The following is a 22,500-nucleotide window of genomic DNA, read 5'->3' on the forward strand; positions in this document are numbered from 1 at the left end:
TTTATGTAGGCCCTGAAAGGAGGCAGGCTCTCACCTTCAGACAGCCAGGAGCTGGTGACTGACAGCCTGCAGCGTTGTAGGGGTGGGTGACCTCTTAATGGCTCATCTCTCTCTGACAAATTTAAGTGCGCTGTAATAATACACTCCGAGGTTTTTTATGCCACCATGAGGCTCTTACATAATAAACCATGACTTCACCCCCTCTTGTCACCTCTTTGGCTTCGTCATATATTTCAGCTTTCGTTTTTTTTTTTTTGCAAATCTACTTGTTTACGTTAAAGCGCCTGCCAAACGTGAAGCGAAGGATAAGAGCACGACTTGACCCTCGGTGACCTCCTCTGACACTCTTAATTCTCACTTCTCAGGAGAAAGAACAGCTACAGAAACTGATGAATCCTCCTGCACGGAACTCTCTTTTTAGACTTCCAGAAAAGCATGTCGTGAATAAGGAGGAGGTACGTGTCCCTTACGATTTAAATCGCTTGAAATGTTGCGTCATGTATTTTTGTTTGGTGAAGTGTTGAGATATATACCTTCAGCTCCTGCCTGCTCACGCGTTTTTATTTGAATTTTTTGTGTGTCCACTCCCGCCTGCTCCCGCAAAAGTTCTGTCGCAGCTTCTGAAGATTGTGTACACAAACATTTACACAATCAACTTACACAATTATAACATATCATTAAACTGATAATAGTAAAATAAAGCAATGCTCAAGTAAAGCGCTACATGTGAGAAACTCCTTGGGATTTTTATAAAGAAAAAATGTATTGACCTTAAAAAAAAATGTAAAACAAAACATTACAACTAGCGGGATCTGCAGGAGGGCGGGGCTCGTGTTGTATTTGTTTGACCTCCCGCCCACAGCAAAGTTAAAAAAACGTCCGCTCCCGCGAGATTTGCGTCGGGTCCCGTGGGACCCCAATCCCAATGCAGCCCTTTAGTAAGTGACTAGTGCGTCGTATTACCGATAGGTGGCGCACATGTCGTGTGCCGGTCCAGAGACCGTTAATCAAGATGGCAGACTACAGTGTTGTTGCATGAAACAGCGTGTGGTGATGACGTTTCTTGCGAACGAAGGCCACGGATACTAAATCTTTCCAGGCGTTAGTTATTAAAAAAAATGGGATGAGGTGTATAAATGTACCGGGGGGGAAAGAACGTTGAGAAAAAAAATGCAGTTTCCACTCCTTGAAATGTGTTTTTATTTTATAAACTCAAAAGTCCCGGTTTGACTTGAACGCCCCTCATAGATGTAGAGATTTAAATGCCGTTTGTCTTGTGTAGGCTGTTTCTGAGGTGGACCTAAAACAGAGAGAGGAGGACATGGAAAGGCAGGCTTTACTCGCCGAACATCGGCGAGAAGAAGAGCTATTCCAGCAAGAAGAACGAGAGCGAGAGGAGCTGGAGCGGGCCAAAGCAGCCGAAGGTACCAACTTAATTTCTCACACAGAAACCCTTTTTTCTTTACACGGAACAACTTTTGCTTAAAAAAAAAAACCTTCTTCGATGGCACGACACACCTCTCTAAAGCTCATTTATCACCCCAATCTCCCTCAGGTTTCTCCTCCTATATCTGCACCAGAGTTATTTATCTCCTGATTGTGGCACTGGGCTGCTCTGCTTGTTAATGTATAATGAATGAAGGTTGTAGCCTCAGGAGCTCACCAGTGGCTCCATTCCCGAACCTCTTTAATCCTCACAGCAGGGTGTGCCTGACACAGCCTTTCATATCAGCACAGAAACCAGCTCGGTTCTTTATCTCACACAAGCCTTTTGATCTAGTTTGCCTTCTAAAGCTGCTCGCTGAGTCACTCGTTTGGTTTCCCTCTCGTGCCCTGAATTAACAAGACTAAGCAGAACTGGTTTGTTCGAGTAACAGGTGCTTTTAAGGAGAACGAACAATAATAATAAAAAAAAGTCTGTAAGCATTTGAACCGATGAACGGGTGTAGACGTGCACGTGATCACGATGGCATCCCTGTGTTCAGAACGATCTCGGCGAAGAAAGCAGCGCGAGGAGAGGGTGTGGCTGCTCTCTCAGGGGAAGGACCTGCCGGCTGAGCTACTCCACCTGGAACCACACTCGCCCGTCCGCCGCACACGCCGCACCAACGAGCTGTAAGAGTTTCTTTTATTACTCATGCGCTGAGATCTCAGACAGCGTCTCCTACACCATTACAAACTCTAACATTTGGTTTTAAACGATTAAAAACCTGAGCGTTGGGAAGATCGGGGTTGATTAGATTTTTAGAAAGAAATCACGTTGATTGAAGGAGTCTCTAGTGTTAGCAATTCGAAGTGATTAATAAAGTGATTAGCATGAAGTTGTTTGTAGTTTCTCTTACAATGGAAATGGTATTTTAATTTTTTATTAATTACAAGAGAAGAAAATTGTAAATTTTCCATTGGGATGAATAAAGCCGTCTGTCTGTCTGTCCGTAGGGAACAAAAGGGAACTATTTAGTTTTTTTTTTTTTATTATTTGCTGAATCGGCACAAATTTACCACTGTGTTCCATGTGTTTCCCCCAAAAAGTCCCCATGAAGACAAAAAATGAGAGCTGGTGGGGGAACAAATTTGTATATCTGCTGTAGGGCTGCAGCTATGGATTATTTTAGTAATCGAGTAGTCGAGTAATCGGATAAGAAGTACTTTTTCTATATTTAAGAGCAATACTAGTATTAAAATATATATATAAAATATAATAACAAGAGAAAGAAAGACTGGTCTCTTAAATTGAACGTCGTTTGGTCCTTTTTTTTGGGCTGAAATTGCACACAAGGATTTCTGTAAAAATTGAACCAATTTAGTGCTGGACATAAAAAATAAAATAAAAAAAAAGTATAATTCTCTCTTCTGAAGCTTCTAAAGCCTCGGGATTCCAGACATTTCACAACGTTCAATGTAGCTACAAATCGATTTAAAGCGTAAAGTCAAGTTTTTTTTAATTATCATAAAATGGTTAGGGTTTGGTGAATGACTTCATGTTGGGTGGCATCCCATTTCCCCTGATACTGATTGTTTTTGGTTTAACCGCATTGAATTTCTTATGTAACAAAACACAAAAAAAAGAAAGAATTGATGCAATAATTATAAATATGATTCCACGTGTTGGCTTTGCGTATTGGTACCTCGTGACTTGACTTGAAATTCCACCTTTTCCGTTTGTTTGCCTGAATCTACTCTTGTTTAGAAGCCGGTTTCGTCTATTATATTATTCCTTTTCAGTCACGATCAAAGACCCGGTCTCAGTGTGTACATGTGGAATTGCACTGACATGACGGCTGCACCGTTGTTTGATTATTCCTCTCTATCCTGTGCTTCTGTTCCCCCTCGCTAACTTCCAGTTCTCTTTTTCTCTTTTAGCTACGATATCGATGACGACTACGCCGCCCTCTATAAAGGTGGGTAGCGGTGTAGAAACCTGGCACCAGCAGCAGCACAACCTCACTCACGTTTCCTCATTTCTCAGCAGCACTATTTCTTGTGCTTTAATCCTGTGCCCTTTTGTTTTTCCTGGCTTTTCTCCTCAGTGCTGGAGTCTCTGAAGGCTCACAAAGATGCTTGGCCCTTCCTGGAGCCTGTGGACGAATCGTACGCCCCTAACTATCACGAGATCATCCAGGTTAGCTTCTCAACATCTCGATGTTTACACTCTCAGGTTTCACAACAAGTGTCGAAATGAACACCAGGAGGTGAAAACCGGCTCCATTTACACTTTCATTTGAGTAAAAGTGCAAAAGTATTTGCCTCGAATGTACTTAAGTGTCCAAAGTACTATGATTTTATTACGGCGTCAACTCAGTTTATGTAAAAAGACTCGAATGTTTATTATTATTATATTAATGAGTCAAACACTGATTTTTTTTTTTATTATTATTATTATTATTATTATTAAAGTAATCATGAGCTTAAAACCTTACTTTCAACTACGCAAATAAGCCGAGTCTGGAGTTTCTTCATCATTTATTCCTCTCTAAATGTTCTGCTTGCTGTTGAAATGATGCTGAACTGTATGTTGATCAGTAGATACACCAAGCACACATTTACAATGATTGGCGACTCGATGCGTGTTTGACCAGTTACGTTTTTATCCTCATAAATAAAAAGGAACGACTGATTTTACAAAATGTAGTCAGTGGAAAATATTTTACTTTGAAATGTTGTGAAGTTACAGTAAAAGTTTCACCCGAAGGAAAAGAATTCGGTAAAATACAGATACGCAAAAAAGCGACGAATTACATATATTTCGAGGAAAAAAGTAAAACATACGAGAATAAAGTCTAAATATTTTGACTTTATACTCGTAATCTTATATTAAAAATTTTTTTTTTAAATGCCGTCGTACCCTGCAGTTATATTCAGTATGAGTGTCAATTTTCCTATCTGATTAATATTTCTTTGCAAAGACTCCCATGGATCTGTCCACCATCGAGCGAAAGTTGAATGAAGGAGAGTACGTTGCAAAGGATGAGTTCATTGCTGACGTGAAGCTCATGTTCAAGAACTGCCTCGAGTACAACGGAGAGGAGAGCGGTAAATAGACTGTTAGTAAATATTAGCGAGAAAAAGCAGTTTTTATTGTGATTGCTTGTTGTGTGTGTGTGTGTGTGTGTGTGAGAAAGTGTGTGTGTGGTGTGTGTCGAGCCTCTGACAGTGATTAATGGTGAGTGATTGAGCTGTTCTCCGGTGCACTGAGTCCTGCAGTGCCACAGACATTCCATCCCTGCGGCCTCTCTCTCTCTGGAGCCATCCATCTGTCAGAATGCCCCCCCCCCTCCCTGGGAGGGGCTGAAGGGGCAAAGGTCAACTGTGGCTCCATGACCTGGTCAGGGGACCAACTCGGAGAAGGAAGCCTGTGTGTGTTTTTGCGTGCGTGCGTGTTTTGATTGCTCTAAACGGACATGGTATGTTTTTGCGTTTCTCAGAGTACACAATAATGGCGGAGTCCCTGGAGCGCTGTTTCAGCCGAGCCCTTCTGAAACACTTCCCCCCCGAGGAAGGCGACACCGACGAGGAGTTCCATTTAAGCAAGGAGGACCGTGACCGTGAGCGCAAGGACAAGAAAAAGAGCAAGGGCGGTCGCCAGTCAGGGCCCGAGAGCCTGATCTGGGCTACGGAACAAGTGCAGAAACGTAAAACATCCGGCGGGATTAAAGGAGTCAACCATCCCCAGGAGAACGGCTCCAAATCCGCCCCCGGACCTCCTGGTTTCCACTTTAACAATCTACCCGGGTACCCTCCCAACCTAAACCCAGGACAGCCTCGCTCTGGGAACGATATAGCGCACGGCATGTACCATCCTTCACAGCAGGTATGGCTACGCTTCATCCAATGCTTTTAGGTTTAATTTTTATTTGTAGAGCATTCTTAACAATGGACATTGTCCCAAAGCACCTTCATAGTTTGTTTGTCCTCTCTTTAGTAGAGGAAGAGGAGCTGTGATATTAAGTCATACCGGGTTAAGGGTTAACTAAACTTTGGGAGGCAGCAGGTGTTTAGTAATCTGATTGTCTCTGGGACAGAACTGGTGATGGACGCTTATGTACCTTCTGTCAGGTGGTAAAGAATAATTTTGTAATAAGTTTGCCCCTATAAACCATAAAAGTTATTTAAACTTTTTTTCAAAGCAACAGCTCCAGCGGCACCCAGGACCTCCAGGTCCAGGGATGTATGGCCAGGGTATGATGATGGACCCCCGATATCAATACCCAGGACAGAGATCTTTTATGGGTAGGGGTCCCGGAGAGCATGGCCCCCAACACATGGGTCATTATCCTATGCAGGTATGAGGGCTTTAATATTAGCATTAACATTTGACATTCCTGGGTTATAATAATCACTGTGGTGTTCAGCAGATTTTAGTATTACTTCTTTATAACCTTTTTTTTGTAGTGAATAATTACAGGTTCCAAATTGACCGTTCATCATTGTACATTTTCAAATAAATTTCGTTAATTCTGGGAGACTGAAAATTAAATCATGATCACTAGAAAGCAAGAAAAAAAATGTTTGAAGGTTGATACAAATCATTTAATGTCCATTTTCTCAGGCATAAGGCTTTTTTTGTGTACAGTAAGAATTTTTGTTAGCGCCCGTGTTTCTCTTATTGCTTACAATTTGACTGTGATGCATCTTATACCATACATCTACTTGTGATATACACAATATTGCTAAAAGATTGCGGGCACCTGGTCACCAGTACAGTATGTGCTTTTTGAGCTTTGCATTCCACATTTAGTTCCAATTTGCTCAAAAATTTCCTCCACTCTTCTGGGAAGATGTTCCACTAGATTTTGGAGTGTGCTTGTGGACGTTTGTGTTCATCAGCCACAAGGGTGTTGGTAAAATCAGGTACTGATGTAGGTGAGGAGACCTGGGGTGCAGTCAGTGTTCACATTAATCCCAAAGGTGTTTAGTAGGGTTGAGATCAGAGATCTATAGCAGGCCACTTAAGATCTTCCTCTCCAAACCATGCAAATTGTCTTTATGGAGCTCACTTTGTGCACAGAGGCATTCCAATGCTGGGACAGGTTTTTGTTTTCAAGTTCAAGTGAATGCAAAAGATTTTTATACCACATCCATAGACGTCAGGAAAGGTCAGGTGACCCTATACTTTTGGAAATATAATGTATATGAATAGACATGGATGAATAGACATAGCTACATGTAATAGTAAATGTAAAATAGTCATAGTACATGTAATTATTATCCTTGTTGCTTCCAAAACACTTACTGAAGGTATGAATGCATGCATGTATGTATGTATTTTGTAAATGATGTTCTTTTAAGTACAAAATATGAGGTTTTATTAAATATTTGGCACATAATCTTTCTGCTCCCCAGGGTCCACCTACCAACGGTCCACACTTTGGTCCAAGATACCCAATGGGGCCAGATTCTCGCCACCTTCAGCCTCAACACCAACAGCATTCCTACATCGGCCCCACTCATGGCCCATCACTGGGCCCAAGACCAGTCGCTCTTCAGTCTGGAGGATTGTGTACCACTCCATCCGAGGGTGACATGTTTCGACCTCACCATAACCCAGATGGGCAGCCCATGCACCCGATGGGAAATAGCTACCCTCGACCCTTACACAACTCCTTCGCACCTTACGGCCCTCCACCTGCTCCATACAGCTCTTGGCCAGGCTCGACCCAGCAGCAGCCTAGACAACCAATGATGCAGGAGCAGGCTATGGGTGGTGGACAGCATGGTCCATACACTCACGGTATGATTCGTCCCCCACACAGTGCCGGATATCCCGCTTCCAATGGTCAATACAGGATGCCAGCAGCAGTTAGCTCCCAGGGACCCATGGCCCAGAGACCTCAGATGACCCCTCAAGAGCCCAGGCTACATGTGGGATCAATGATGGACAGCCCGGAGATGATTGCCCTGCAGCAGCTGTCCGCATCATCGTCCTGTCTCAACGTCGGTTACCCACCACCTCCAGCTAGGAATGCTAGTGTTGCAGCAGCTCCTGAAAACCAGAACTTTGTTGGAGATAACCAAAGTGATGACTGTGTGTCCAAAGGTAGGAGGTTTCTTTAATATATAAATAAATTGTCCCTTGGTTATGACAACAATGCTTATCTTCTAGTATCTATACAAGGTAAAGTGTTGTGAATGATTAATCATTGTTTATGTGATGCCTTAATGAAGAAAGTGTATTCATTTTAACAGGTTTGGCGGTAGACCTGGCAAATAAACCACAGAGCGAGGAGTCCAATTGCTCACCTCATCCAGGTCCAGCTAAAGTCCCCAAACCCCCCAATTGTACCCAACCGAGCTCTAGTGCATCACTATGGGGTGGCTCACCCCACAAGACATCAGTAGAGATTGCACCAACCTTGCTATCCACACCAAAAAAAGACGGGCCACAACTGAAAGGAGAGAGCAACAGAGAGGAAAATCTACTCCCACCCCAAAACAGTCCTGTTTCTCAAAATCAACCACAGTCTGAAACTCAAAGTCATGGTTCCTCTATGCACCCTACTAATAACGGTACTGTGAATATCACTCAGAAAACCTTGGATATCTCTGAACAAATGTCTTCCACTATTTCTCCAGGGTTTTCTCAAAATAGTTTACAGGATATTCCCCAACGAATGTTGCAGAGCCATGCTCAGCAGGTCCCTCCAGGGGGATCACTACAAACGTCTTTCAATGCTCCACACCAGCAGATACCCCAAAACGGATCTGCTCGAGGTGAGCAGCCAGGGCCTCTCCACGGCATGCCTCAGTCTGTTCTTCAGGGCTCAAAACCTGGTGCTCAACACCCTGCCACTTTTACTTCACTGCCCCCCAGCCACCCTGTTTCCCAACCACTTGCTCAGCCATCGCCTGGGGAGCGTGCTGACCAGAGACCTAGTGAGCCTACTCGGGAGCCCGAGGGGAGCTCTGGTGGTCCCAGTATAAAAAATAACAATGCCAGCAGACATAACAAACAAACAGAGGCACAAACCCAGCTAAACAGGCCAGAACAGTCGATAGCACATAGTCAGACACCACCAAACCAGCCTCACGGTCCTGAAAGCAACTCTGTGGCTCAGTATGGCATGTCCAATCTGCATTACAGCAAATACATAGGCAGACCAGTGCCCCCTTCTGGCCGTCCACCGTACCCAAACCAAGCAGCACAGTCTATGAGCCCTCACAATCCTGTCCATTGCTCTTCATATCAGCAAGGTGCAGTGTATCAGTATCACATGGGCCCACAGCACCCTCAGGTGCATCCCAACATGCACGCTTCGTACCAGCAGCAACAGCAGTACTATCCTCAGCACCAGCAAAACACCAGACCTAGTTTCCCTGCAAGAGAATGGCCTAGACCCCAGTTTCAGACTCATCCCTCCATGATGCCCAATGCTTACTTACCTCCTGCAGGTCCTGGCATCAATAGTCGGCAGAAGGACAACACCATGTCTCCTCTCGGTTTGGATGGTTCCATTGTATCGCCAAATCTTGTCCCCGATGTATCCCAAGGCACTGAGAATCGGGAAGGCGCCACGCCGGCAAAACAGGCCAGGACCGAGGAGAGCTCGGATCTGCCAGAAAGCCCGAAAGAGATACTGGATTTAGACAGCCACAATGCGGCAGCTCACAGACGCACCTCGGCTCAGCCTCAACACAACTACCCCTATGATCCTCGGGCCATGCATCCCAGCATGCAGCAGGGCGGAGCGCCCCCAATTCATAGCGTACAAGGTGGACCATATTCAAGGCCTCAAAACCCAAGCGGGCATTTTGGTCCTCACAGTCTTCACCCGCACTTGATGGAGGCACTGCAGCGGCCCCAGCACCTGACCTATTCGCAAGGGCAGACTATGTACAGGCACCCGCATGCCGCAGGCCACTTCCAAGACATGATGTTTCCTCAGAGAAGCATGGTACCCGATCGATTGTTTCATCCACGGTATGTTGTTTGTGATTTAGAATTGTGGTTTAAAACTGGAATGTTCTCTTTTTCATTTTGGCTTTTAGTTTTGCCATATGCACTCTAATATCTAATCGATTTACATGTAACTACATCATGTCTTGTGCGATAGGCAACACCCGATGGGTGCGCCAGTTCCCCCTGGTCCTAGCAGCAAGCAGGGAGTGTGAAAGGTAGGATTTGGACACAAGCACAATTTTTTGTTGTTGTTTTTGTAAATGTACACTATATGCACAAAAGTATTGAGACACCTGACTTTTCCAGCCATATATGTTTTTTTTTTTTCTCCAACTGTCCCAAACACAGAGTTGGAGGAACACAATTGTATAGGGCGTCTTTATATGCGGTATCATTTACTTAAACTAGGAGACTCAAACCTGTTCCAGCATGACAAAGCCAGCACCATGAAGAGCTGCTTTTCCATTGGTCAGAGTGGAAGATCTCATCTGCTTTAGAGTTCTGACCCTCACCCCAATTGAACACCTTTGGGATGAATGTGAACACTGACTGCACCCCAGGCCTCCTCACCTCACCTACATCAGTACCTGACTTTACTAACACCCTTGTGGCTAATAAACACAAATGTCCACAAGCACAATCTAGTAGAACATCTTTTCATAAGAGTGGAGAGAATTATAGAAGCAAATTGGGACTAAATGTGGATTGCGATGTTCAAAAAGCACATACCGTAGTAATGACAGAGGTGTCCACAAACTTTTGGCAATATAGTGTACAATGTTTGTCGCAACACGTTTTAAATCGTTTTTCACTTTTCCGTATGCATGCAGGTGAAGGACAAAAACGGACAAAACAATCACAAAACGGAAAACTCACACGTCAACGAAAAGGCGCATGTGTTTCTTTGGTGTGTTTTTTTTTTTACTTGTTCGAAATGTAAATCTTCCTCTGGACTGCGTAAAGATGAGCGCTACGGGGACCGCCAGACTTTTCTGACGCTCATCAGTGCAGAGACGTTGTCAGGACCGCCGCTTGCCCTCAATGTATATATGCTTTCGACATCTGAGAGCTTCTGCACTTTGGTGGCGAGTACTGACCCTCCAACCCGGTAGGAAGTCCAGTTCACAGTATCCTCTGCATGCACAGCGAAAAAGGAAGGACATCAAAGGAGGGTTTGCGGATTCGTGCGGATTTGTTCCTTTCCAAAGTTAAACTCAGGTGCTTGGGGGGGGAGGTACTTGGACGCGTCTCCATTTTACTTACGGACACACTGGAAACCGCTGCCTTTGCGTTTGCATCATCGTTGAATGTCGTGTGTGTGTGTGTGTGTGTGTGTGTGTGTGTGTGTGTGTGTGTGTGTGTGTGTGTGTGTGTGTGTGTGTGTGTGTGTGTGTGTGTGTGTGTGTGTGTGTGTGTGTGTGTGTGTGTGTGTGTGTGTGTGTGTGTGTGTGTGTGTGTGTGTGTGTGTGTGGACTGACGCTAATGTAAAAGCCCAGTATGGCGAGTGGATCAGCTGACTGTCCTCATTCAGACTTTTTTCCACTTTATCCTGCAATATGTTAGCTCACGTTCACACTAGCAAGCGATCGTTCGTTAGTTCTGCAAGTTCATACGACGGCCGCATTCGAAATCGGTGCGGTAAATTGACAAATCAAAATGATTCATCAGACTGGTCACATGGTCCGTTTCTTCAGTTTCCTTTCAAATGCATATCGGATACATGCATCGTTGTATACACAACTAATACACCCAATTCCCAAAACTGCAAGCGAACATCTAACATAAAAAGCAAATACAAACGTAAACAAATTTGCAACAAAAGTGGGTGTGTCTAAATCGAAACCAATCGAAAAGTAGATGCTGATGTGAACGTAGGCTCTCGCAATCTTTAAACCCTGTCTCGGCTTATAGAATGTGTTCAGACTCAGAGCGCTTCGTCGCACCTCTTTTATGCACTAGAGATAGTCGTTATTACTGGAATTTAGTGGCCTTGGATGTAGACGTGTGCTACTGTGTATATCAATAAGAGTTTGTTTGGTTTTTTTCCCCCCTTGTATGCTAGTTTATATATCCCACCCAGCCAACAGGGGGAGACATTTAAACTGTCCCACTCTTCCTTTTTTCATGTATATAATCCTTACAGTTTGTGTCGGAAAACAGCATCGATCTTTACAACTGTGAAAGTACGAGACATTCTTAGATCACTTTAAATCAGAAATGTTAGGGTTTTTTTTGTTTTGTTTTTTATTATATTTTGGTGCTTCCTCTTTCACTCTATTCGTCCTCAGGGTGTCGCGCTTTTAATACGGGTATAAACGAATCAACTTTTCAAAGGGGAATTGACGAAAATGGGACTACGACTGGAACTGTGATGATTACTGCACCTCAGCTGATGTAAAGACAGTGATTCTTTTTTTGTTTTGTTTTTCAACTTGATTTCTATATTCGATGACATTTATTTTATTAAACGTCTCCTTCTGCAGCCTTTTGTGTGAAACGGAAAGAACCTGAAAGCTGTGATTTTCTTTTCTTTTCTTTTCTTTTCCTTCTTTACCCACCAACAGAGCAGACTGGAAGGATACGTTGGGATATTCTTTACATTGACATTTTCAGGATTTCATGGAGTGTGTGTGTGTGTGTGTGTGTGTGTGTGTGTGTGTGTGTGTGTGTGTGTGTGTGTGTGTGTGTGTGTGTGTGTGTGTGTGTGTGTGTGTGTGTGTGTGTGTGTGTGTGTGTGTGTGTGTGTGTGTGTGTGTGTTACTTAGCCCCACTTTTTATTAATTTTTAGCTGTAGTATGTACAATTGACTGCTGGATCTGTGCTGATATCCAAACAACTATCTACCTCATGGCGCTGGAGTCTGGCACCACACACACCCCCACACACACAAACACAAAACAATACACACTTTCTTCATTATTGCATTGCCAACAAACAAACTATATATATATAATATATAAATATATATATATAATATACGCCAACACACACACACACACACACACACACACACACACACACACACACACAGCTAGACCTGTGACTAAATAAGCCTTAATTTATTATAACAACGTCAGGACCACACCAGGTTTTAACATCTATTCAAAACTTCCTGGAAAATCTCAGCGTTTTTTTATTTTATTTATTTATTTTATTTTTTTTTTTTAGTTTTGTCTCTTACTTTTTAATTTTTTGTCCATAAACTGATTTCCAGCTGCTTATGGCATGGAGGGTGTGTGCAGGTGATGTTTTATTTCTCTTTTCAGTTGCACGTGTGGGGAAAAAATAATAGGAGCAGGAGAAATCACTAGCGACCTGAAGCTGACCTGAAGTCTGCATTGCTTTTTATATATAAATATATATATATATATATATATATATATATATATATATATATATATATATATATATATATATATATATATATATAAAATAGATAGATAGAATATATTTTAGTATTAGTTCTGCTCTGTTTGTCTGCTCTCTGATCTCCCATTATATGAAACCCCAAATAGTTTTTATGGACTGTGAGGATGTGAATTATTTTATTTCCCCCTGTACAGGTTTTTTTTTTTTTGTAAAGTGTGAGTTAGGGACTGATACACACCTACTGATTCCTGAGCATCTTTGCTGTCTGTATTTCTGTCTACACTAGTGAAACATCTAGATTAAATATAAATCATATTTATTTGCTCTTTTACATTTTGTACATTATTTTGGCCTCGTTTTTATACGTGTGATTTCTCTTTAATCTTTTTTTTTTTTTTTTTTTTTTTTTTAAAACAGTTGTTGATACCTCAGTAGCACAACGGCATCAGAACGACTTTTGTATGTTATATTTTGATGTGAAGTTTACAGGTTCTTATTTTTTTGGAAATGGACCGAAGTGTTTTCTATACTCTGTACATTTCTTAGAATAAAAACAAAAAACTAAAAAAATACATTTTGCTGTTATTTGGGATCTCCATCGTGTGTGTGTGTGTGTGTGTGTGTGTGTGTGTGTGAGCAGTAGTGGACAAAGTACACAAAGCATGTACTTGAGTAAAAGTAGAGATACAGTAGATAAAATACGACTTCAGTAACAGTAAAAGTGTCCCTTTAAACTTTCACTTCAGTAAAAGTACAAATAATTTTGCCTTTAAATGTACTTAAGTATCCAAAGTACTATAATTTATTATAACTATAATGTTCCTATTATCATTTTTATCACAAGACTCTTGTAATCACCTCAGTTTATGTGAAAAGACTCGAATGTGACTCTCGGCACACTGATCTATTAATATAATGATATTAATGACTCAAACACTGATTAATTTCTATTACAATTAAAATGAACCCAAAACTTCTTTTCAACTACTTTCAGACAAATTATGTAAACGAGGTAACGTGTGTTGTGTGAGTTCGAGTCTGGAGTTTCTACATCATTTATTCCTCTCTAAATGTTCTTCTTAATGTTGAACTGATGCTGAACTGTATGTTGGTGATAAATAGATTCCACCATCCGACAATGGCGGTTTTAGCTCGAATGAAGCACTGGGTGAATCACGCCATGTCCCAACGTCTCCCCCGTTGATGAGTTTCAGCTCTGAAAAGCTCGTCTCTGCTTCAGCTACAGTCACTGGATGAGTAAAACATTTTCTCAGAGCAGTCCATAAATTTAGATACATTTCTGAGCTCCATTTCATATATAAATATCACCCTAAATGCCTTATTGCACAATAAAATACACGTCATTGTGCACAATTTATCAAACTCTCAGAACCAAGAACCAAACAACTCATTGGATAATTGTATCCATAAGATACATACAACATCTATATTCTTAATAATATACATCTTTTAAGCTGCACTGGAGATTCTCCATACTGACCTCAGTTCAGGATCTTTTCAGTACAATTACCGAAAACCTTTATGACACCCTCAATTAAAGGGAACCAAATCAATAAGTGTGAGTTTAACTACCGTCCAATTAGAGCAGTTTGGTTGTAATTGTTATGATATTCGCACGCTCGACCCTGTTTGGTGGCTGGCTGCTTGATTGACCAGTTTAGTTTTTATCTTAATCAGTAAAAAGGAATATTTGACTTCAAATTTAGTGACATTACAGTAAAAGACATCCCCATTTGATGACAACACGATTTCGTCTCTGCTCTTTGCAGATGATGTTGTCGTGTTGGCTTCATCAGACCAGGACCTTCAGCACGCACTGGGACGGTTTGCAGCCGAGTGTGAAGCGGCTGGGATGAGAATCGGCACCTCCAAATCTGAGGCCATGGTCCTCAGTCGGAAAAGGGTGGCTTGCCCACGTCAGGTTGCTGGAGAGTTCCTGCCGCAAGTGGAGGAGTTTAAGTATCTTGGGGTTTTGTTCACGAGTGAGGGAAGGGTGGAACGGGAGATTGACAGACGGATCGGTGCAGCTTCTGCAGTAATGCGGTCGATGTACCGGTTTGTCGTGGTGAAGAAAGAGCTGAGCCGCAAGGCGAAACTCTCGATTTACCGGTCAATCTACGTTCCTACTTTTACCTATGGTCATGAGCTCTGGGTCATGACCGAAAGGACAAGATCCCGGATACAGGCGGCCGAAATGAGCTTTCTCCGCAGGGTGGCTGGGCGATCTCTTAGAGATAAGGTGAGAAGCTCGGTCACTCGGGAGGAGCTCAGAGTAGAGCCGCTGCTCCTCCACATCGAGAGGGGTCAGCTGAGGTGGCTCGGGCATCTGTTCCGGATGCCTCCTGGACGCCTTCCTGGGAAGGTGTTCCGGGCGCGTCCCACTGGGAGGAGACCCCGGGGAAGACCTAGGACACGCTGGAGAGACTATGTCTCCCGGCTGGCCTGGGAACCCCTCGGTGTCCCTCCGGAAGAGCTGGAAGAAGTGTCTAGGGAGAGGGAAGTCTGGGCATATCTGCTTACACTGCTGCCCCCGCGACCCGGTCTCGGATAAGCGGGAGAAGATGGTATGGTATGGTATGGTACAGTAAAAGTCTCCCCAAATGGAAACACTTCAGTAAAGTACGGATACGTAAAAAAAAAAACATTTACTGCATTACTGTCCACCAGTGTGTGTGTGTGTGTGTGTGTGTGTGTGTGTGTGTGTGTGTGTGTGTGTGAGAGAGTGGGGGTCAATACAAATTAATACAAAAAAGAATCCGGGTGAATACCATATTGAAGTCACAAACGTGGACGTGTGACGTATCGAACGCTCGGCACAGTCGACATTTGCCATCCGTGTACCATATTGACAACACGAGTCGTCACTTTGACGTAAACCAACAAAATATGGCATATTTCAAAACTCCAGCAACACAGAGAAGTGACAAAATACCCAGCACAGTGAGAAGAGTTATCAAGTTAGTAATTGCTGGGTAATGACGTGAGGTGGCGTCACTGGCCCTGCCCTTTTTACAAAATAGCACTAAACATGGACGTGTGACATATCGAAATGCTCTTCTTCCTGAGAAGAATCCCGTCTTCCTCTTTACACAGACAACAGATGGTATCCGTTGACGATTTTCGCACCGATCTCCTTTCACTTTCTCTTCAGGAAATTCCGATTTCACGTGAGTCATTTAGTTTTAATAATACAATTTGGGTAAAATTATTGCACTTTAATAAAGCGATGTCTTATAAAGCCAATATCAAAATATGTTTCAAAATAAAGAAAAAAACCAGAGAGACGTTTTATTCTTCAGGATCGTTAGGATGTCTGAATGATGTAACCTCTTGCAAAGTTTGTGACTAAAGTACGAATAATATCATTTCATTACTAAAAACTATAAGCGATGACTCTTGGAAATGTTTTTGTTTTGTGCAAATATGTAAAATACATTCACGTATTGATATAAAAATGAGGCTTTTGAGGGATTTTATGGTTTTATTTCAAGCTAAAGTGTGTATGGGCCGAAAGATGTGCCAAAACAACGTACATTAAAATGAACAAATTTAAACGATTTGTTTTTGTTTGTTGATTGTAAAAGAGGTTTATAGGATTTGTTTTTAGGTTTTGTAAATCTATTTTGTGTTTTGGTAGGTTTTTAATTAATATATGTAAATGAATTACATGTTTGAGTCATTTCCTTCATCTTAACTTTACTATATCATACTAATATACTTATACTATATTTTTATTTATATATATATATATATATATATATATATATATATATATATATATATATATATATATATATATATATATATATATATATATATATATAAAATCAAAATACAGCCAAAAACATAAAAAAAAATCTACAGTGCCACAAAATCAAAGATTTCCGGGAAATGACGTACAGTTCAACGAGAATAAATAGAGTCGATTAGGCATGGGGTTGCCATATTATCAATAACTCCTTAAAACGTGATTTTTGTTTTATTATTATTATTTCGACCTGGGAAATGGGTTTTTATGGTAATTTACCTGTTTTTAAAAAAAAAAAATGTACACATTAAATCCCGTGTCCAGGAACTTAAGATGTATATGTATAACCAAGACTGACTTCCACCACAAAAAAACCAACAAAAAAACAAGCGAAAAACAATTTGGGTTTAAAGTTTGTAACTTTAAACACAATATGTGGTGAATATAAAATATAGTATAGCCTTCAGAAATTAAATATAGCCTAAACTCATTTATAAGTCTTTACAGTATTAGCAAGAATTAGGTGCATTCTAATCCATACAAAAAGATATAAAAGTCACAATCTGGCAACCACAACAGGGCTAACTGACAGTGTGGTTTCAGCAGTCGGTTGTTTGTTTACGATTTAATCCTCAATATTACAGACAATAATCCGGACCTTCAGCTGTAATTTCCTAAAGGTAAGACTCTAATGAATAGTAAGATTTTATACCTTATATTGTTTTTCTCGACCTGCTCACGTGATCATATCCAGCTGTTTGCTTCCAAAACACATTAAAAACTGCCACTGGCAGCAGCTGCTTCTGTTATTGTTGTTGATGTTTTTTTTTTTTTTGCTTTGTTTTTATTTACAGCAAATGGTTTCTATTGTACATTTAAATTCAAATGATATTGGTCACATACACATTGATACAGAGTACAACATGTAGTGAAATGATTTTTAACGACTGTACAACGTGTAAAACGTGAACATAGAAAGAGAATATAACAATAAAATTAAGTAAAAGAGGTAAAAATAAAATATAAAGTTGATAAAAAAGATAAGTATATCTATAAAGTATGAACATTAGGTTAAGAATAATATAATAGATGTATACATACTAGTAAAATAGTATATATATATATATGTATATTGACAGAGGACAGATTAAAGTGTCCCAGTGTGATTGTCATTTATACTGAAGAACGTAGTAAACAAAAACCCATAATATGTTTCAGATTTTAGATTGTTCCTACTAGATACATGAAGTTTTGATGAAAGCTTGGCACACTCATGGCGTTCTGTCATCAGGTTCATGAGACAGTCATCTGGAATGGTTTTTAGTTCATAGGTGTGATTTGTCATGAGTTCATTAGTGACATTACTTGCCTTCTTAATGTGCTTTACAAGATCAGTTTAAAGGGGAGAGGAAAGGGTGAGTGCAGAGTCAGTAGCTACAACACTACTACATTACACTGTAGTCAATACTACAGACCGTAACACTTTTTCCCACATGGTTTGGTGTGACAGAATGAATAGTTTGGCATCATTCAGGAGGGTTTGCATATTCTCCTTCGTAAAAAAAAAAAAAAAAAACGTCTTCTGTCTTTCCATCCTACGACCAGACTGGTGTAGAATACAGGGTATGGTAGTCACATGTTAGGAGTGAACAGTACCTGCAAGAACTCGCTGTTGTTCCTTCAGTGTTCACGGTTGATACGTTTTCTCTCATCATCGTATCAACTTTAGATGGGCGTCTTGATCTTTGTAACACCTCTGTGGTGCCACATTTTCTCCACTTTGACAGTGTTCTATGGTACATCCAGTGCCTTTTAATATTCTTTAAGACGTTCTGAAGCTCAAACACTCACAGATATTCGCTAAATCTGAAGAGGAGTTGTGTGAAGATGCAGTGAGGGAAAAAAGTAAAGATTTCTGTTTAGAAAGGTAACGACAGAAACCCAGCTGTGAGATTTTCCATCAGTGCAGCCTGCGGGTGGAGGTGAATGTACAGTTTGGGGGTAAAATCAGCAGCAATGTGACAGAAACTCAATATTAGAAAGAGAAGTGCAAGCAGGTGGTATGTTTCATTTCTGGTTTGCGTTCGTGTGTGTTTCTGTGTGTATGATCTGTTAAAGTATGTGGTTCGTTTAAAAAAGTGTGTATCTGATTTATAGAACTAAACCATGGCAGTGGCACTATGGTGCTGGGATTGAAACTCATGACCTTCTGAACAGAAGACCAACTTTTTACCCACTAATCTCCCTTTTCTAACCCATGTGTATCTCAGCAGGGTTCCTCACTGTGAGTCATGCATGTGCCGTGTAGGACGACCTCGCTGGTTTTGACATGCTTGCTGTGGTTGCTGAGCTTCACGCCACGTTGCAGCTCGAGACCTGACCCACACCAACGCCAGGCTCTGATAAGGATGGAGGCGAGCCGAGCGACCGGCGGAGGCGTGGTGCTGAACGAGAAAGAAAAGCTGGTGGATAAAAAGCTGCAGCAGATGAAGGAGAAGGAAATGGCAGCGCCGGACTTCCCACCTGCCATGCACTTCTTTAAAGCCAAGCCACTGATCGATGCCAGTCAAGTCTACAGCTTTCTACGGAAGATGCCCAAGGGTGCGCTAATGTTTATTTCTACTCGAATTTTTTATTTAGGCATCAGGATTCATTTTTGAAGTTCCTGTAGTGTCTTCAGAAAAAAAAAGATTAGAAAGAGCTCTCTTGCTATAGAGCTGTAATTCTATTGAACATCTTTGGGATGATGATCTCAGGTCTCCTACATCATTACCTGACTTTCCTAACACTTGTAGCTGAATGAGTCGCAAACTAATCTTCAGAAATTCCAGTGAAACATCTTCCCAGGAGAGTGGAGGTTATTTTAAGAGCAAATGGGGACAAAATGTGGAATGGGATGTTCAAAAAAGAGGTGCTCAGATGTCCACAATTTTTTTTTGTCCATCTATTGAGGGGACATTAGCCAATCGTGTGTGTTTATAAGCTCAGGTATGTGGCAGAGGGCAAACGGTACCTTCTTCCTATCAGCTACTTTTCTACTATAGCGCTTTTTAAAGCTTTACAGCATATAAGAATTCTAGAACAAAAAAACTTATCTTTTGTGTGTTTGAGAAGTTCCCTTTTGTCTGTCTCAGGTGCAGCTCTACACGTGCATGACTTTGCCATGGTGGAAGTGGAGTGGCTGGTGAAGAACGTGACCTACAGGGAGAACTGTTACGTGTGCTTCAACGACGAGGACTCTGTTCGCTTTGTCTTCTCGTCTGTGCAGCCCAAAGTGCTGCCTCACTGCTCCACATGGGCATTACTCAAAACCTTGAGGGAGAAACTCAACTCCACCGAGCTGGATAACAGGTGAAGAATAAAAAAACACTAAAAATTAAAGGTTGTTGACACGAAAAAAACTAAACAAATCTGCTCTTGCATTTGCAGCTTCATTCGAAACCTCACGCTGGTTACTGAGGACCCAGACAGCGAGTACCCCAACCAGGACGTCGTCTGGAAGAGGTTCGAACAAACCTTCTTGGTGGCCTACGGGCTCGTCACGTACGCTCCGGTCTTCAAGGAATACCTTTACAAAGGTCTCGCACAGTTCTACGAGGACAACATCATGTACGTGGAGATCCGAGCTCTTCTGCCGTCGGTATGTGGCTTTGTTCTTCTCTTTTGTCGCATTGTGAAAGAAGAACGTCATGAATTTCGTTTGATTTCGCTCATCTTTAAGACGTACGAGCTGGACGGCAGAACGAACACTAGGGAATGGAGCTTGGCTGCTTGTTCGGAGGTGATCAAACGCTTCAAGGCTCACCATCCAGGCTTCTTTGGAGCTCGAATCATTTTCACCGTCCACAGGTTGGTCTTTAATAACGAGTCAAGTGTTTTTATGGGTATGTAAGGGTATTGGAGTGGCAAAAATTGGTTTATTATGTGTGTGTGTGTGTGTGTGTGTGTGTGTGTGTGTGTGTGTGTGTGTGTGTGTGTAAGAGGCTTAAATTCAACCCAAGCTGTACAGGTGGTCGACGAGGCCATGAGGCTGCACAAGAAGTTTCCAGAAGTCATGGCAGGCTTTGACTTGGTGAGTATAACACAATGAAGGGATGAACTGATATACAAAATACAAAGTAAATACTATACATTTCAATGGATTCAAATATCCAAATATCATGAACGCGTAAGAATCAAAACGTAATAACTAAGCGTTATTAGCAGGGGTTTTACGCATGTACTAAAAGTATGAAAAAGAACACAGTATTGCAAAATATTTCTGTTTCCATAATATTGCCCTATTCGGTTTTCTGAAATATAAAAAAAGAAAATAAATTCGGATACATTCGAAAACGCTTACGTCTAAAAACGCGGCGCGATCACGCTTTTTTAATTTTTTTTAAATTTTATTTACTTTCCCAAACATTGCTCATCCGCACGTCTGGAAACGATTGCGTTCCCGCACCGCGCTCGAACAAAACGTAACACACATCAACCTGCGTCGTTTCCGCCAGCCGTTTATTTACTTCAAACGTCGCAGCAACGAATTCAAATGCGTCGTTTCCCGAAAGTCTCCTCTTCGAGGAGCGTTTTTCAAAAAACCTACGTTTTCGTCGACTGAAAACGGCGTCTCGGTGTAGACGGAAGGCCAAAACGGAGAGAAAAATACGTACCGTAATTTCCGGACTATTAAGCGCACTCAAATATAAGCCGCACCCACTGAATTTGACAAAGATTTTTATTTTGAACATAAATAAGCCGCACCTGTCTATAAGCCGCAGGTGTTCACACTGAAACTAAGGAACTTTACACAGGCTTTAATGAAAGACAGTGTCTGTTACACGGCTTGTATCTAAACAGTAGCCTACCAAGAAAGTCATTGTTCACTGTCTTCCTCCTTCCTTTCACAACTATTTCTCTCGGGAGTTTATCTTTTGGCATCGTCGTGCGTTTAAAAATCACCACCGGTGAATCTTTTCTCCCGATGCCGTGCAGCTCAGAACACAGGTGAAGTGTGTGTTTTCATGCCCGGTTGTTTTCAGCGTGACGAATGATTCGCATTTCCTGTAGACAGTCCGAGTGAGCGGCAGGTCAAACGTCAGAGGAACATCATCCATATTTATGATGTGGTGCGGCCCGATTCAGTGGGAGCGCATCTGATTTGATAAAGAATTTCATTGGTTCACCGGAACCCGTTCTGAAATTTCATTGGTCTAATGTTATGGGGCTCAGTTTTTTGGCTTGAAGATTGTGAAACCGGGAAAAACACATAAATTAGCCGCTTCATTGTTTAAGCCGTGGAGTTCAAGACGTGGGGGTTCAAGACGTGGGGGAAAAAGCTTATAGACCGAAAAATACATTAATGTGGACGTGGCCAAAAGTTGTTTTTGTTAATGGTCTTGGTGAATTGCACAAAAATCCTTCTGTTTCTGTAAAAGGTTTCCAGGTTAAAAATGACATTTCTAAATAATTCACATTGCACTGTTTTAGATTTGCAGTTTTAATGAAAATCTGTGCATCGATCGTGAGTTGGTGTGGAGTTTGTATGAGTTGCAGTAGCTACAACCTTCCACCAATTATTTGTTAATATAATAGCATACGTCAGCGTTTCTGACTCTGCATCAGAGATTGTAACGTAACGCACGTTGTAATTTAAAATCAGTATTTCAGATTTTAAATATGGTTATTACACATATTTGAGTGTGGAATTTTGAAATGGAATAATGTGTAGGAACCCTGTATTGGTTTTAACCGCTCTTTTGGATAGGAAAATGAAAGCTGTGCAATAAAAATGTGAGCTGATTTACGGTGTTGTGCAGGGTTGCCAGGTCTCAAGACATTTTGGCTTATAAACAGAGCAAAAAGGACGGAAGCTGGTCAGGAAAAAAAAGCAATCGGAAAACGAAAACTAACGCATTTCTGATGTTTTCGTTTTTCGATCTAAAATCGGATCTGTTTTTGGACGCATTCTCCACTCCTTAGA

At 41.6% G+C, this 22,500-nt stretch overlaps 2 protein-coding genes across 6 annotated transcripts in view; both read left to right on the top strand.

Moving 5' to 3' along the window:
* The window catches only part of cecr2 (CECR2 histone acetyl-lysine reader), a 42,050-nt gene extending 31,422 nt beyond the window's left edge, over positions 1-10,628 (top strand). The window contains exons 8-19 of one of the 3 annotated variants that reach the window (XM_083560958.1): positions 366-455; positions 1,283-1,424; positions 1,986-2,115; positions 3,364-3,401; positions 3,531-3,622; positions 4,407-4,533; positions 4,926-5,311; positions 5,628-5,783; positions 6,844-7,537; positions 7,687-9,418; positions 9,552-9,612; positions 10,228-10,628. In XM_083560958.1, the coding sequence (XP_083417084.1) occupies positions 366-455; positions 1,283-1,424; positions 1,986-2,115; positions 3,364-3,401; positions 3,531-3,622; positions 4,407-4,533; positions 4,926-5,311; positions 5,628-5,783; positions 6,844-7,537; positions 7,687-9,418; positions 9,552-9,609 (3,645 nt within the window). In that variant the 3' untranslated portion in view covers positions 9,610-9,612; positions 10,228-10,628. Of the gene's footprint in view, positions 1-365; positions 456-1,282; positions 1,425-1,985; positions 2,116-3,363; positions 3,402-3,530; positions 3,623-4,406; positions 4,534-4,925; positions 5,312-5,627; positions 5,784-6,843; positions 7,538-7,686; positions 9,419-9,551; positions 9,613-9,745; positions 10,057-10,227 lie in introns of those variants that run through there. The other 2 variants (XM_083560959.1, XM_083560960.1) reach the window with 2 other exon arrangements.
* Positions 10,629-17,093: 6,465 nt separating this feature from the next.
* Positions 17,094-22,500, top strand: part of ada2a (adenosine deaminase 2a) — a 9,317-nt gene continuing 3,910 nt past the window's right edge. For 2 of the 3 annotated variants that reach the window (XR_014536717.1, XM_083561074.1), the window contains exons 1-6: positions 17,107-17,215; positions 18,809-19,136; positions 19,670-19,886; positions 19,965-20,175; positions 20,257-20,384; positions 20,517-20,607. Coding sequence is in view for 1 of the 3 variants with exons in the window: in XM_083561074.1 (XP_083417200.1) it covers positions 18,827-19,136; positions 19,670-19,886; positions 19,965-20,175; positions 20,257-20,384; positions 20,517-20,607 (957 nt within the window). In the remaining 2 variants the exon portion in view is untranslated. Of the gene's footprint in view, positions 17,216-18,808; positions 19,137-19,669; positions 19,887-19,964; positions 20,176-20,256; positions 20,385-20,516; positions 20,608-22,500 lie in introns of all 3 variants that reach the window. The other variant, XR_014536716.1, reaches the window with a different exon arrangement.

Source organism: Silurus aristotelis (assembly GCF_946808225.1).
Source record: "Silurus aristotelis genome assembly, chromosome: 14".
Lineage (NCBI taxonomy): Eukaryota > Metazoa > Chordata > Actinopteri > Siluriformes > Siluridae > Silurus > Silurus aristotelis.